This window comes from Squalius cephalus (assembly GCF_949319135.1).
Source record: "Squalius cephalus genome assembly, chromosome: 12".
Taxonomy (NCBI): domain Eukaryota; kingdom Metazoa; phylum Chordata; class Actinopteri; order Cypriniformes; family Leuciscidae; genus Squalius; species Squalius cephalus.
This window is the reverse complement of record NC_137133.1, coordinates 23,836,910-23,850,030: the sequence shown is the minus strand read 5'-3', so window position 1 is coordinate 23,850,030 and position 13,121 is coordinate 23,836,910. Positions and strand designations below refer to the sequence as shown.

The 13,121-nt window shown below is 42.0% G+C and overlaps 1 protein-coding gene across 1 annotated transcript in view; it reads right to left on the bottom strand.

The window, feature by feature from the left end:
• traf3ip2a (TRAF3 interacting protein 2a) overlaps positions 1-13,121 on the bottom strand; it is a 126,277-nt gene that overhangs the window by 91,780 nt on the left and 21,376 nt on the right. Inside the window, exons 5-7 of the mRNA XM_079887730.1 lie at positions 9,490-9,659; positions 9,331-9,419; positions 9,149-9,217 (exon numbers count right to left, since the gene is read on the bottom strand). Coding sequence (XP_079743856.1) covers positions 9,149-9,217; positions 9,331-9,419; positions 9,490-9,659 — 328 coding nt within the window. The remainder of the gene's footprint in view (positions 1-9,148; positions 9,218-9,330; positions 9,420-9,489; positions 9,660-13,121) is intronic.

Sequence of the window (13,121 nt, the reverse complement as noted above, 5' to 3'; positions counted from 1 at the left end):
AGCATGATGCTAGCTTGATTAGCATGTTGGTAGCATGATGCTAGCATGATTAGCATGTTGCTAGCATGCTTTTAACAAGATGCTGTTGCCAGGTGGTTGCTAGGGTGTTCTGGGTGGTTGCTATGGTGTTGCTAGGCAGTTGCTAAGGTGTTCTGGGTGGTTGCTAGGCAGTTGCTAGGGTATTCTTGGTGGTTGCTAGGCAGTTGCTAGGGTATTCTGGGTGGTTGCTATGGTGTTGCTAGGCAGTTGCTAGGGTGTTCTGGGTGGTTGCTATGGTGTTGCTAGGCAGTTGCTATGGTATTCTGGGTGGATGCTAGGGCGTTACTAGGCAGTTGCTAGGTGTTCTGGGTGGTTGCTAGGCAGTTGCTAGGGTGTTCTGGGTGGTTGCTAGAGTTTTTTGGTGGTTACTAGAGCATTTCTAGACGTTGCTAGGGTGTTCAGGGTGGTCGCTAAGGTATTTTTGGTAGTTGCTATGGTGTTACTAGGTGTTGGTAGTTGTCAAATATGGTTACTATGGAGTTTTTATAGAGTTCTTAAAATCTTTAATTTCGAGTGCCTTCAGTACGGCACTCGGCCTGCGGCCTCGTGCCTATGGCCGAATAGGCACAAGCATGGAGCGAAATCGCAAGGCCACAAGAGTAAAATTGCTTTAAAAAATAAAAAAAAATAAAAAAATGTTTTTTTTTTGGTTTAGGGTGGTTGCTATGGAGCTCTTAGTGGTTGCTAGGGTGCTGTAACTGGTTGCTAGGGTGTGGCTATGAAGATTTTAGGCCATTACTTATTGGCTGCTTGATAATATAAATCCTCTGAGGGAGAGAGCGAGGGAGAGACGCAGGGGTGTCAGGCCCTTTGGAGTCTGTGTGTGTGAAAACGTCAGTTTGGATTTGAATTTTTTTAGAATGCCCAATGTAAAGTCAATGGGACTTTTTTGGCCGCTTTTTCGTCCGCTGTGCGAACATCGTACACCCGATCGCTTAGAAAAGTCATACCACACCTCTCCTCAATGAGCCGGTCGATTTGATGCCTCACTCAGGGGTCTGAGACAAACGGTGCGGGGCGCATTACGCGCCAAACTTTGTCCAGAATAATAAGAATAATAATAATAAGTATGGAGGATAACAATAGTGATGCCTTGCTTTCAGCAAGCACCACTAATAATAAGTATGGAGGATAACAATAGTGATGCCTTGCTTTCAGCAAGCACCACTAATAATAATAAGTATGGAGAATAACAATAGTGATGCTTTCAAAAAAGCACCACTAACTAGAATGTACATTTCCTGAAGAAAATGTGAAGTGGTGCTTGCAGTGGCAAAAATCGCCACTGGGCAGATGCTAACACAATTGACATGTTGTGATACCATGATATACCACGTTTTAGCATCATTTACCATGATTTACCATGATTCTAAGATGATTTACTACGATTTACCACATTCCAGCATGATTTACTAAGATTAACATGTTGTTAGAATGATGCTAGCATGATTAGCATGTTGTTAACATGATTAGCATCTTGGTAGCATGATGCAATCATGTTTAGCATGTTGCTAGCATGCTTTTAACAAGATGCTAGCATGATTAGTATTTTGCTAGCATGTTTTTAGCTAGATGATAACATGATTAGCATGTTGCTAGCATTATGCTAGCTTGATTAGCATGATGTTAGCCTGATTAGCATGTTGGTAGCATGATGCTAGCATGATTAGCATGTTGCTAGCATGCTTTTAACAAGATGCTAGCATGATTTGCATTTTGCTAGCATGTTTTTAGCTAGATGCTAACATGATTAGCATGTTGTTTGCAATATGCTAGCTTAATTAACATGTTGCTAGCATGATGCTAGCTTGATTAGCATGTTGGTAGCATAATGCTAGCATGATTAGCATGTTGCTAGCATGATGCTAGCTTGATTAGCATGATGTTAGCATGATGCTAGCTTGATTAGCATGTTGCTAGCATGATGCTAGCTTGATTAGCATGTTGGTAGCATAATGCTAGCATTATTAGCATGTTGCTAGCATGATGCTAGCTTGATTAGCATGTTGGTAGCATAATGCTAGCATGATTAGCATGTTGCTAGCATGATGTTAACTTGATTAGCATGATGTTAGCATGATGCTAGCTTGATTAGCATGTTGCTAGCATAATGCTAACATGATAAGCATGTTGCTAGCATTATGCTAGCTTGATTAGCATGTTGGTAGCATAATGCTAGCATGATTATCATGTTGCTAGCATGATGTTAGCTTGATTAGCATGATGTTAGCATTATGCTAGCTTGATTAGCATTTTGCTAGCATGATGTTAGCTTGATTAGCATGTTGGTAGCATAATGCTAGCATGATTATCATGTTGCTAGCATAAAGCTAGCTTGATTAGCATGATGTTAGCATGATGCTAGCTTGATTAGCATGTTGCTAGCATGATGTTAGCTTGATTAGCATGTTGCTAGCATGATGCTAGCATGATTATCATGTTGCTAGCATAAAGCTAGCTTGATTAGCATGATGTTAGCATGATGCTAGCTTGATTAGCATGTTGCTAGCATGATGTTAGCTTGATTAGCATGTTGGTAGCATAATGCTAGCATGATTATCATGTTGCTAGCATGATGCTAGCTTGATTAGCATGATGTTAGCATGATGCTAGCTTGATTAGCATGTTGCTAGCATGATGCTAGCATGATTAGAATGTTGCTAGGATGTTTTTAGCAAGATGCTGTTGCCAGGTGGTTGCTAGGGTGTTCTGGGTGGTTGCTATGGTGTTGCTAGGCAGTTGCTAAGGTGTTCTGGGTGGTTGCTAGGCAGTTGCTAGGGTATTCTTGGTGGTTGCTATGGTATTCTGGGTGGATGCTAGGGCGTTGCTAGGCAGTTGCTAGAGTGTTCTAGGTGGTTGCTAGGCAGTTGCTAGGTGTTCTGGGTGGTTGCTAGGCAGTTGCTAGGGTGTTCTGGGTGGTTGCTAGGCAGTTGCTAGGGTGTTCAGGGTGGTTGCGAGTGCCTTATGGCACTCGGCCTGCGGCCTCGTGCCTATGGCCGAATAGGCACAAACATGGAGTGATATCGCAAGGCCACGAGTGTAATATTGCTTTAAAAAATACAAAAAAATGTAAAAAAAAAAATTTTTTTGGTTTAGGGTGGTTGCTAGGGAGCTCTTAGTGGTTGCTAGGGTGCTGAAACTGGTTGCTAGGGTGTGGCTATGAAGATTTTAGGCCATTACTTATTGGCTGCTTGATAATATAAATCCTCTGAGGGAGAGAGAGAGGGAGAGATGCAGGGGTGTCAGGCCCTTTGGAGTCTGTGTGTGTGAAAACGGTAGTTGGGATTCAAATGTTTTTAGAACTCCCCATGTAAAGTCAATGGGACTTTTTTGGCCGCTTTTTCGTCCGCTGTGTGAACATCGTACACCCGATCGCTTAGAAAAGTCATAGCACACCTCTCCTCAATGAGCCGGTCGATTTGACACCTCACTCAGGGGTCTGTGACAAACGGTGCGGGGCGCATTACGCGCCAAACTTTGTGTGGAATAATAAGAATAATAATAAGTATGAGCAATAACAATACATACAACCGGCGTAGCGTCATAGAACGTCTCTGAAAAGGTTCACGCCCACTTTTAGGGGAAAACAATCCGGCGAGCGCCATACACAGAAACGGATCGAGGACGTGTACTAACCCTTACAAACATGTAATTTGTATTTAAACATTTTTTTTCACACAGTAGGCTACCCCTATTATGTATTTGTATTTAATTATTTTTTTCCACACAGTATTTTGTATTTTGTATTTTATTTTAAATACATTTCCATGTATTTATGCCCATCTCTGCCTGCCATCATCATCAATATCTTGCTGTTATGGAAATATCATGAATTACGGATGATGCTATCGAAAGCTAAATCAGGCTAGTTGTATAGCTGGACAGAAAAGTGCACTCAGTAGCTACTCTAAATATAAAGACACAATATTATACATTTAAAGATGTTTACTTCTTAAAACCGTAGTAAAATCATTCACTGGCTACCTGGTGACTCGATGAGGTACGAGTAAATGTCCGGGTAAACCACTGGTTGGGGTTGTTATCCCGTTTCATTCTACCAGCGTCAAATTGGTCTATGTTTTTAAGTTGCCCAAATTAAGTTTATAAATGTATCATTCACGCTCTATGGAAGGCAGGGTGGACATATAATTACTCGACATATTTCATCTAAGTGATTTCTGAAGTTACACACGTCTGCCGGCTGTGTACGGACGTTGTTTTGTGCCGCTATTTTGTATTGAAGTCTATGGGAAGTCTGGCTTGTTTTCCCCTAAAAAGGGGCGGTTACGAAATTGACAGTTAAGTTCCCGGATGTGCCGGTTGTATGTATAGTGATGCCTTGCTTTCAGCAAGCACCACTAATAAGTATGAGCAATAACAATAGTGATGCTTTCAAAAAAGCACCACTAATAAGTATGCAAGAGAACACTAATGATGCCTTGCTTTCAGCAAGCACCATTAATAATAATAATAAGTATGCAAGAGAACACTAATGATGCCTTGCTTTCAGCAAGCACCATTAATAAGTATGAGCAATAACAATAGTGATGCCTTGCTTTCAGCAAGCACCACTAATAATAAGTATGAGCAATAACAATAGTGATGCCTTGCTTTCAGCAAGCACCACTAATAATAAGTATGGAGGATAACAATAGTGATGCCTTGCTTTCAGCAAGCACCACTAATAACTAGAATGTACATTTCCTGAAGAAAATGTGAAATGGTGCTTGCAGTGGCAAAACTCGCCACTCGGTTGCTAGAATGTGGTACATGATTGCATACGAGCCAACAAACATGTCTGTACGATGTTCTGGTGCTGAGATATGGCTTATTCATGTTGTTCAGGTGGTTGCTAGGGTGTTGCTAGGGTGTTCTGTGTGGTTGCTAGGGCGTTGCTAGGCGGTTGCTATGGTGTTGCTAGGCGGTTGCTAGGGTATTCTGGGTGGTTGCTAGGGCGTTGCTAGGCAGTTGCTAGGGTGTTCTGGGTGGTTGCTAGGGCGTTGCTAGGCGGTTGCTAGGGTATTCTGGGTGGTTGCTAGGGCATTGCTAGGCAGTTGCTAGGGTATTCTGGGTGGTTGCTAGAGCGTTGCTAGGCGGTTGCTAGGGTATTCTGGGTGGTTGCTAGGGCGTTGCTAGGGTGTTCTGGGTGGTTGCTAGGCGGTTGCTAGGCAGTTGCTAAGGTGTTCTGGGTGGTTGCTAGGTGGTTGCTAGGCAGTTGCTATGGTATTCTGGGTGGTTGCTAGGTTGTTGCTAGGCAGTTGCTAGGGTGTTCTGGGTGGTTGCTAGGCGGTTGCTAGGCAGTTGCTAGGGTGTTCTGGGTGGTTGCTAAGGTGTTGCTAGGTGGTTACTAGGGTATTTTGGGTGGTTGCTATGGTGTTGCTATGTGGTTGCTAGGGTATTCTGTGTGGTTGCTAGGGCGTTGCTAGGCAGTTGCTAAGGTGTTCTGAGTGGTTGCTAAGGTGTTGCTTGGCGGTTGCTAGGATATTCTTGGTGGTTGCTAGGGCGTTGCTAGGTGGTTGCTAGGGTGTTGTGGGTGGTTGCTATGGTGTTTTTAGGCAGTTGCTATGGTATTCTGAGTGGATGCTAGGGCGTTTCTAGGCAGTTGCTAGGGTGTTCTATGTGGTTGCTAGGTGTTCTGGGTGGTTGCTAGGGTATTCTGGGTGGTTGCTAGGGCATTGCTAGGCAGTTGCTAGGGTGTTCTGGGTGGTTGCTATGGTGTTGCTAGGCGGTTGCTAGTGTATTCTGGGTGGTTGCTAGGACGTTGCTAGGCAGTTGCTAGGGTGTTCTGGGTGGTTGCTATGGTGTTGCTAGGCAGTTGCTAGGGTATTCTGGGGGTTGCTATGGTGTTGCTAGGCAGTTGCTAGGGTATTCTGGATGGTTGCTATGGTGTTGCTAGGCAGTTGCTAAGATGTTCTGGGTGGTTGCTAGGCGGTTGCTAGGGTATTCTTGGTGGTTGCTAGGGTGTTGTTGGTGGTTGCTATGGTGTTGCTAGGAAGTTGCTAAGGTGTTCTGGGTGGTTGCTAGGCGGTTGCTATGGTATTCTCGGTGGTTGTTAGGACGTTGCTAGGTGGTTGCTAGGGTGTTGTGGGTGGTTGCAATGGTGTTTCTAGGCAGTTGCTATGGTATTCTGGGTGGATGCTAGGGCGTTGCTAGGCAGTTGCTAGGGTGTTCTAGGTGGTTGCTAGGTGTTCTGGGTGGTTGCTAGGCAGTTGCTAGGGTGTTCTGGGCGGTTGCTCTGGTATTTTTGGTGGTTACTAGAGCGTTTCTAGATGTTGCTAGGATGTTCAGGGTGGTTGCTAAGGTATGTTTGGTAGTTGCTATGGTGTTACTAGGTGGTTGGTAGTTGTCAAAGATGGTTACTATGGAGTTTTTATAGAGTTCTTAAAATCTTTAATAACGAGTGCCTTCTGTATGGCCGAATATGCACAAGCATGGAGCAATATCACAAGGCTACGAGTGTGATATTACTTTAAAAAATGTAAAAAAAAATTTTTTTAATTATTTATTGGTATAGGGTGGTTGCTAGGGAGCTCTTAGTGGTTGCTAGGGTGCTGAAACTGGTTGCTAGGGTGTGGCTATGAAGATTTTAGGCCATTACGTATTGGCTGCTTGATAATATAAATCCTCTGAGGGAGAGAGAGAGGGAGAGACGCAGGGCTGTCAGGCCCTTTGGAGTCTGTGTGTGTGAAAACGGCAGTTGGGATTCAAATATTTTTAGAACTCCCGATGTAAAGTCAATGGGACTTTTTTGGCCGCTTTTTCACCCACTGTGCGAACATCGTACACCCGATCGCTTAGAAAAGTCATAGCACACCTCTCCTTAATGAGCCGGTCGATTTGACACCTCACTTCTTCTTTGGCTCTCAACGAAGGCGGTCGCATTTTCTTCCCCTCCTGTCCCTTATCTCCCCTGCTTTGCTGCTCTCGTCTCGTCTACTGTCTTGTATGTACTTTGAGAGACTCTCTCCGCACTGCTCTCCAAACTAAGAAATTATGGATTTGATCAACTGGTCTCTCAACGCAATTGACACCATCTTCTCGACGAGAAGTTTGGGTTCGGGGGAACCTGATTGCCCTGCCGGAACGTTCGCAGCTGGCTACACGATGGACGCGTGGGAGAGGTGGCGGGTCGTGTGTCTGGCGGCTCTTTCCGTGGAGGACATTGAAGATATCTACCTATTCGGAACCATGATAACAGGTTTTCTGCTGTTTGGATTAGGCATTGCCCTGGTTTATCGAGGAATAAAGAAGACGGTGACAGCTGTCCAAAGCCCCACAAGGCTGCCCGTCATGATTGAAGCAGTGGGCAGAGCTGTCAGCACTCAGACTGTGACTATGAACCACTATATGGATAACATCATGGAGAAGCTCACAGCTTTGCAAAGGAAAATGGATCGTTTCGGAGACCAAGATGGACCAGGAGCTGTGTAAATTGGAATGCGGCTACTCGTCCCAAGACCAAACAACCACAATCTTATCTGCTTTCGGCCCCCCTCTACCAGCACTGGCCTTGGCCGAGGCCACTGCTGCAACAACAACTCCTCCGTAAGAGCACTGCAGTGAGACGCTCTTGCGTCCCTCCCCCCATTCCCCACTGACATCTGTTGATTGTTGACTCTGTCTGGGACCTGATCAAGGTTGACTCCATGGCAACTGCTGTGTATCGCTATGACATCCTGCGGACTGAGGCACCTAGATTAGGATGTCAGGCGTAGCGACTCTCCAGGCCTACACATACACGAACTCTTACACATATACAGATATGCAATCACCCCCCCTCCCCCCATCCCTCGCCTTCGACGCTTTGTACCACCAGTCTGACAGGCGGGTCTGTGACCAGCGCCGAAAATGGCTGCAGGAACCGGATGGCTGCTTGCCTGTGCTGGGTTACCTCCATTCCCCACTCCCCTTCCCTGTTGCAAGTCTTGTGTGTTCATGTTGTGTACTGATTATGTGCAAATGTTGCTGATGTGTTTTTTACTGTTCCCAAACTGTACTCCTTACAGGAGCATAGTCTGGGGGTTGCCTTTTTTTTCTCCTCACCTCTCCTCATGTTATGCTGTATTTTTTTCCTCAATCCTCTGTCTTCCTGTCCTGTCTACCCCCTTGTCATATTGTATGTATGTTTGTATGGACAGGTTGATGGCTAATTTCACTGGTACTTGTGACTATGTGACAATAAAGGCTACTACTACTACTACAATAGTGATGCCTTGCTTTCAGCAAGCACCACTAATAATAATAAGTATGCAAGAGAACAATAGTGATGCCTTGCTTTCAGCAAGCACCACTAATAAGTATGAGCAATAACAATAGTGATGCCTTGCTTTCAGCAAGCACCACTAATAATAATAAGTATGCAAGAGAACAATAGTGATGCCTTGCTTTCAGCAAGCACCACTAATAAGTATGAGCAATAACAATAGTGATGCCTTGCTTTCAGCAAGCACCACTAATAATAATAAGTATGCAAGAGAACAATAGTGATGCCTTGCTTTCAGCAAGCACCACTAATAAGTATGAGCAATAACAATAGTGATGATTTCAAAAAGCACCACTAATAAGTATGCAAGAGAACACTAATGATGCCTTGCCTTTGGCAAGCACCATTAATAAGTATGAGCAATAACAATAGTGATGCCTTGCTTTCAGCAAGCACCACTAATAAGTATGAGCAATAACAATAGTGATGCCTTGCTTTCAGCAAGCACCACTAATAAGTATGAGCAATAACAATAGTGATGCCTTGCTTTCAGCAAGCACCACTAATAAGTATGAGCAATAACAATAGTGATGCCTTGCTTTCAGCAAGCACCACTAATAAGTTTAAGTACAATATCAGTAAGTTGGCTCTCTCAAGCCAACTTAATAATAAGTTTAAATAGGATTTCAGTAAGTTGGCTCGCTCAAGCCAACTTAATAAGTTTAAATAGGATTTCAGTAAGTTGGCTCTCTCAAGCCAACTTAATAAGTTTAAATAGGATTTCAGTAAGTTGGCTCTCTCAAGCCAACTTAATAAGTATGAGCAATAACAATAGTGATGCCTTGCTTTCAGCAAGCACCACTAATAATAATAATAATAATAATAATAATAATACAAAATTCTTACATTTTTTAAAAAACTGTCCATCCATTTGTTGATATCCATTTCTCTAACTCTGTCTTCAAATATATCAATCTAAAAAAAAGAAAATGGTATTTGTTGTTTATTATATCTAGTATACACATGTGATAAACAATAAATGTTTAAATAATAGACACTGTAAATAAGCAAAAAGTAGGCAATCTTACAGCCGGTCTGAATCCTTGATTATTCAAAAAACTCACGAAGGGCATCAACTCTGCTGCAGTGTCCACAGAGTATGTTATGAAAACATCTCCTGAAAATCATAAAAGTTATATGTCAGAGTTCAAGGTGATCTGAAAATCTGTCTTTGAAGCATGACTCACTGCAGTCATCGGGAAGACTGATGTTGCGCTTCAGTGTTTGAAGGTGGCCGACAGCAGCTGGTTGGGATGGCTGGACAGACACTTCTGACATGAGCTCTCTCACAGGAGCTGTGCTCTGATGGGATGTAACGTGAGGAGGCCTCACAACAGCCGCTTGTCTAGAGATGGGTCTCCAAAGGGAAGCAAAACGTTGAGATATGAACAGTTCAGTGTGTCATAACTTAAATTAAACGTGATGATTATTTCAAACTTTCTATTATTCCTTTTGAGTTTATAAAACGGATGCATTTTTAGTAATCAGAATTGTTTTACTGCTTTGAGTTAAAATTAAGTTAAAAGGTTTTTGTTTTGTTTGTGATGATCACAGGGCTGGCAACCTGTAGTGCTTGACCAGTTACCCAGTGAAGCCAAGTGAATGGGCGACCTTCTGGGAAAGTTAATTAACTCAAGTTTTAAATTAGTACAACTTTATATTCACAAATAGGATGAATGCACTTAACTTATTGTCAAAATATTGACAATAAAATGAAAAAAAGGTTTTTCGGGGCAGGGCTTTAGCTTCCTTAATTAAATGGACAATGATATTTTTTATTTTACTGACTTATTGCTACAGTATGTTATTGCTATACATACGTTATGTTACATATGTTATTGCTATACATACTGTGGTTGTCTCTGAGTTATAGCATGCACATTTAGAAAGCATTTGTAACTAAAAAACTCCTGGTAATAATGTGTTTTCAGTATTCTTTCCACAGTGCTGAATGTCATGGTTACTGTGGAACACGGAACACCTCACTTATATGATTTAATGGTGAAATTTGTTATTTTTTGTGTTAATTCAGGTGTATTTTGACCAAAAACAATGCACTGTGGCTTTAATTCAGAGTGAGCAGTGCAGCAAACACTGACTCTGCACCGAAGCGATGCCGTAATACAGGGACGTGCATAGGGGGGTTGCTCAGGTTGCCCGGGCAACTGCCCATATGTCTTTCTCGACTCACGTTGCCCTTCCGAGGGGGAAACAAATAAATAAATAAAAAGTACAATGGATGCAGAATTTCACGTAGGCCTAGATAAAAAAAAAAAATCGCAAAGCCTCATTCAATTCCATTCGGACACCGAAAGTGAAAGTCAGTAGGGGAAGGGCAAACTCTGTTTACGTGGCTGCAGCGCTGCACGCGACTGGCACCTGAGCCTGCATGAGCGGCCCTAGAAGGAGATTGTCGCGGTTGTCGGGTGAGACGACTCAACTTTGTCGGAAAAGGTGAGTTTGTGATGTATAACAAACGAACGATCATCATCAGGGTTCCAGACTGCGACCATTTTTTTGAGAATGTGCGAGTTAAAATTTTATGTGGTCGCATTTGTGCGAGTGCATGGTCATGTACTACTCAGTTAAATTCACGCATGAATTTTCCTGCATTGAACTTGTTTTAGCGCCCGCCAAAGTGAATTTTTGTCCCGCCAAAGTCTTATTTGATCGGTAAATAATGTAGATGAACTGCTGCGCTTGTGACAGGGCGCATGTTTAACTGAAAGAACGAGCAGAGAGAGAGACCCGGGGCCTGTTTCAGAAAGGAGGTTCAACCAACTCTGAGTTAAAACTTGAACTCTGAGTTGACTTACCCTGAGATGGGAAACTTTGAGTTTTCGGTTACAGATCAGCTGAAATTAGTTAGTTCAATCAACTCTGAGTTGACCTACTCTGAGTTAAGCGCGTGCACCACAACTATAAAAAGCCATTATCAATGGAGCGCAGAAATTATGAGTCACCATGGCAACAGCGCCAGACAAAAAGAGGTCTTCATATTTCTCACCAGTACGAACACTATTACTGTAATTTTACAGTATTAGAACATTAATGCTGTAATTTAATTAAAGGGATTACTCTTAATTCTTCTGTAATTTAAAGTAAAATCTGATGTAATTGCATTAGACTAGAACAATTCTGTATATTTAACATACATTTTTAAAAGGTATATGTTTAATGTAACCTTCTCCCTCTACACACTTTGGTCAATTCAAGAATAATTCATGCAATTGTATATTGTTTATTTGAAAGCATTAAAAGTGCAGTTTCTTGTCTCTCCTTGTATTGTTCAAGTGGTTGAGGTTGATATGGGATTTAGTAATAAGTAGACCAATGCTTTCTAAAGATAGTCATTATTACATTAATCTAATTACACTGTTGAAGATGTCATTTGTCATTAGTAATACAAGTAACTTACCCAATTGTTATAATATCAGAGGTGAAACTGGAAGAACAGTATGTTATTCAACCTAATTTTAATTTTCATGTAGGGACAATCCTGCAGGTATTAAAAGAACATGGCAGCAGCTGAAAATTAAATATAAAAACATAATTCAATCAAGTAAGGCTTGAGCATATCATGGGTGTAGGCCTGACTTTACAAACATTTGACATATTAAATAACTAAAGCATCCAGTGTCTAGCAGTGCAGCAGCATTTTTGGCTGAGGGAATTTCTGGAGGGACTTCAGAACCAGTCACTCCAAGGGCCTCATAAAATGTAAGAGGTTTACATATGTTATTTTTTATATAGGCTATTTTTGATATTTCCATTTATTTTACTTTGGGTTGGGTTTTTTGTTGGTCCCAACAGATTCTGATGGTAATATCTGTCTTTTGGAGCCTCCTGTCCCAACAGAATCCCAGGCAGTTGTAAGTAGCCACTCAATACACCAGAAATGATGACAAATAGTGTTATAAAGTGTACTCAACCAAATGCTCATCTTCACAGGACGATGGGGCTAAAGAGTTTCTGCTGCCACAGAGAGGCCTACAGAGGTAATGTTAATATGATGTGTCTACACATCAAACAGTCTACACATTCTGATTATTTCACATTTTTATGTGGAGTAGCCTATAGAATCAAAGTTTAAATCTAAGTATAAACAGGTATTCATATCTCTCCCTCTGCCCCCAGAGTGTGGAAGAAGAGCAGGAGGAGGGTCCATCAACTTCTGGTGCACAGATTAACACAGTTCAATGATTTCCAGTAAATGCCACAGTTTAATTCTGTAGAATTTGTTTAGAACTACATTATGTAACTCTAATCTACTACTGTATTTTCAGTTGCCAGTTAAGGAGATAGAAAAAATAGAAAAAAAAAAAACTGCAGTAAAAATAGCAATATTTTATTTATTAATAAAAGATTAATTTGATTAATAAAAATGTACTGAAAGAATGAATGAGGTGTTTAAACACCACTTCCTCTTTAAAAAAGGGGAGGAGACCGATAGAAACTCTGGGTTTACCGAAGAAAACCTGCTCCCGACCAGGTTAGGTTCACAGAGTAAGTTACCATGGTAACTGACTCTGAGTATAAGTTACCTCTCTTTCAGAAACGGGCTTGACTTACTCTGCTTTCTCAGGTTTAACATACCTCCCATTCTGAAACAGAAAACCCAGAGTTTCCCTCATTTCAGTGTTAACATACTCAGAGTTTTCACTTAACCTCCTTTCTGAAAGGCCCCTGCTCTCTCTCCTTGGCACATATTAATCAAAATAAATTGATACGGTGGTAAAAGGTCGGAAGACCAAAAGTTTCATGTGGAGCATTCGGAGATTTTTTTTCCTGAATTACCGCTGGGCTGGGTGTGAATTGT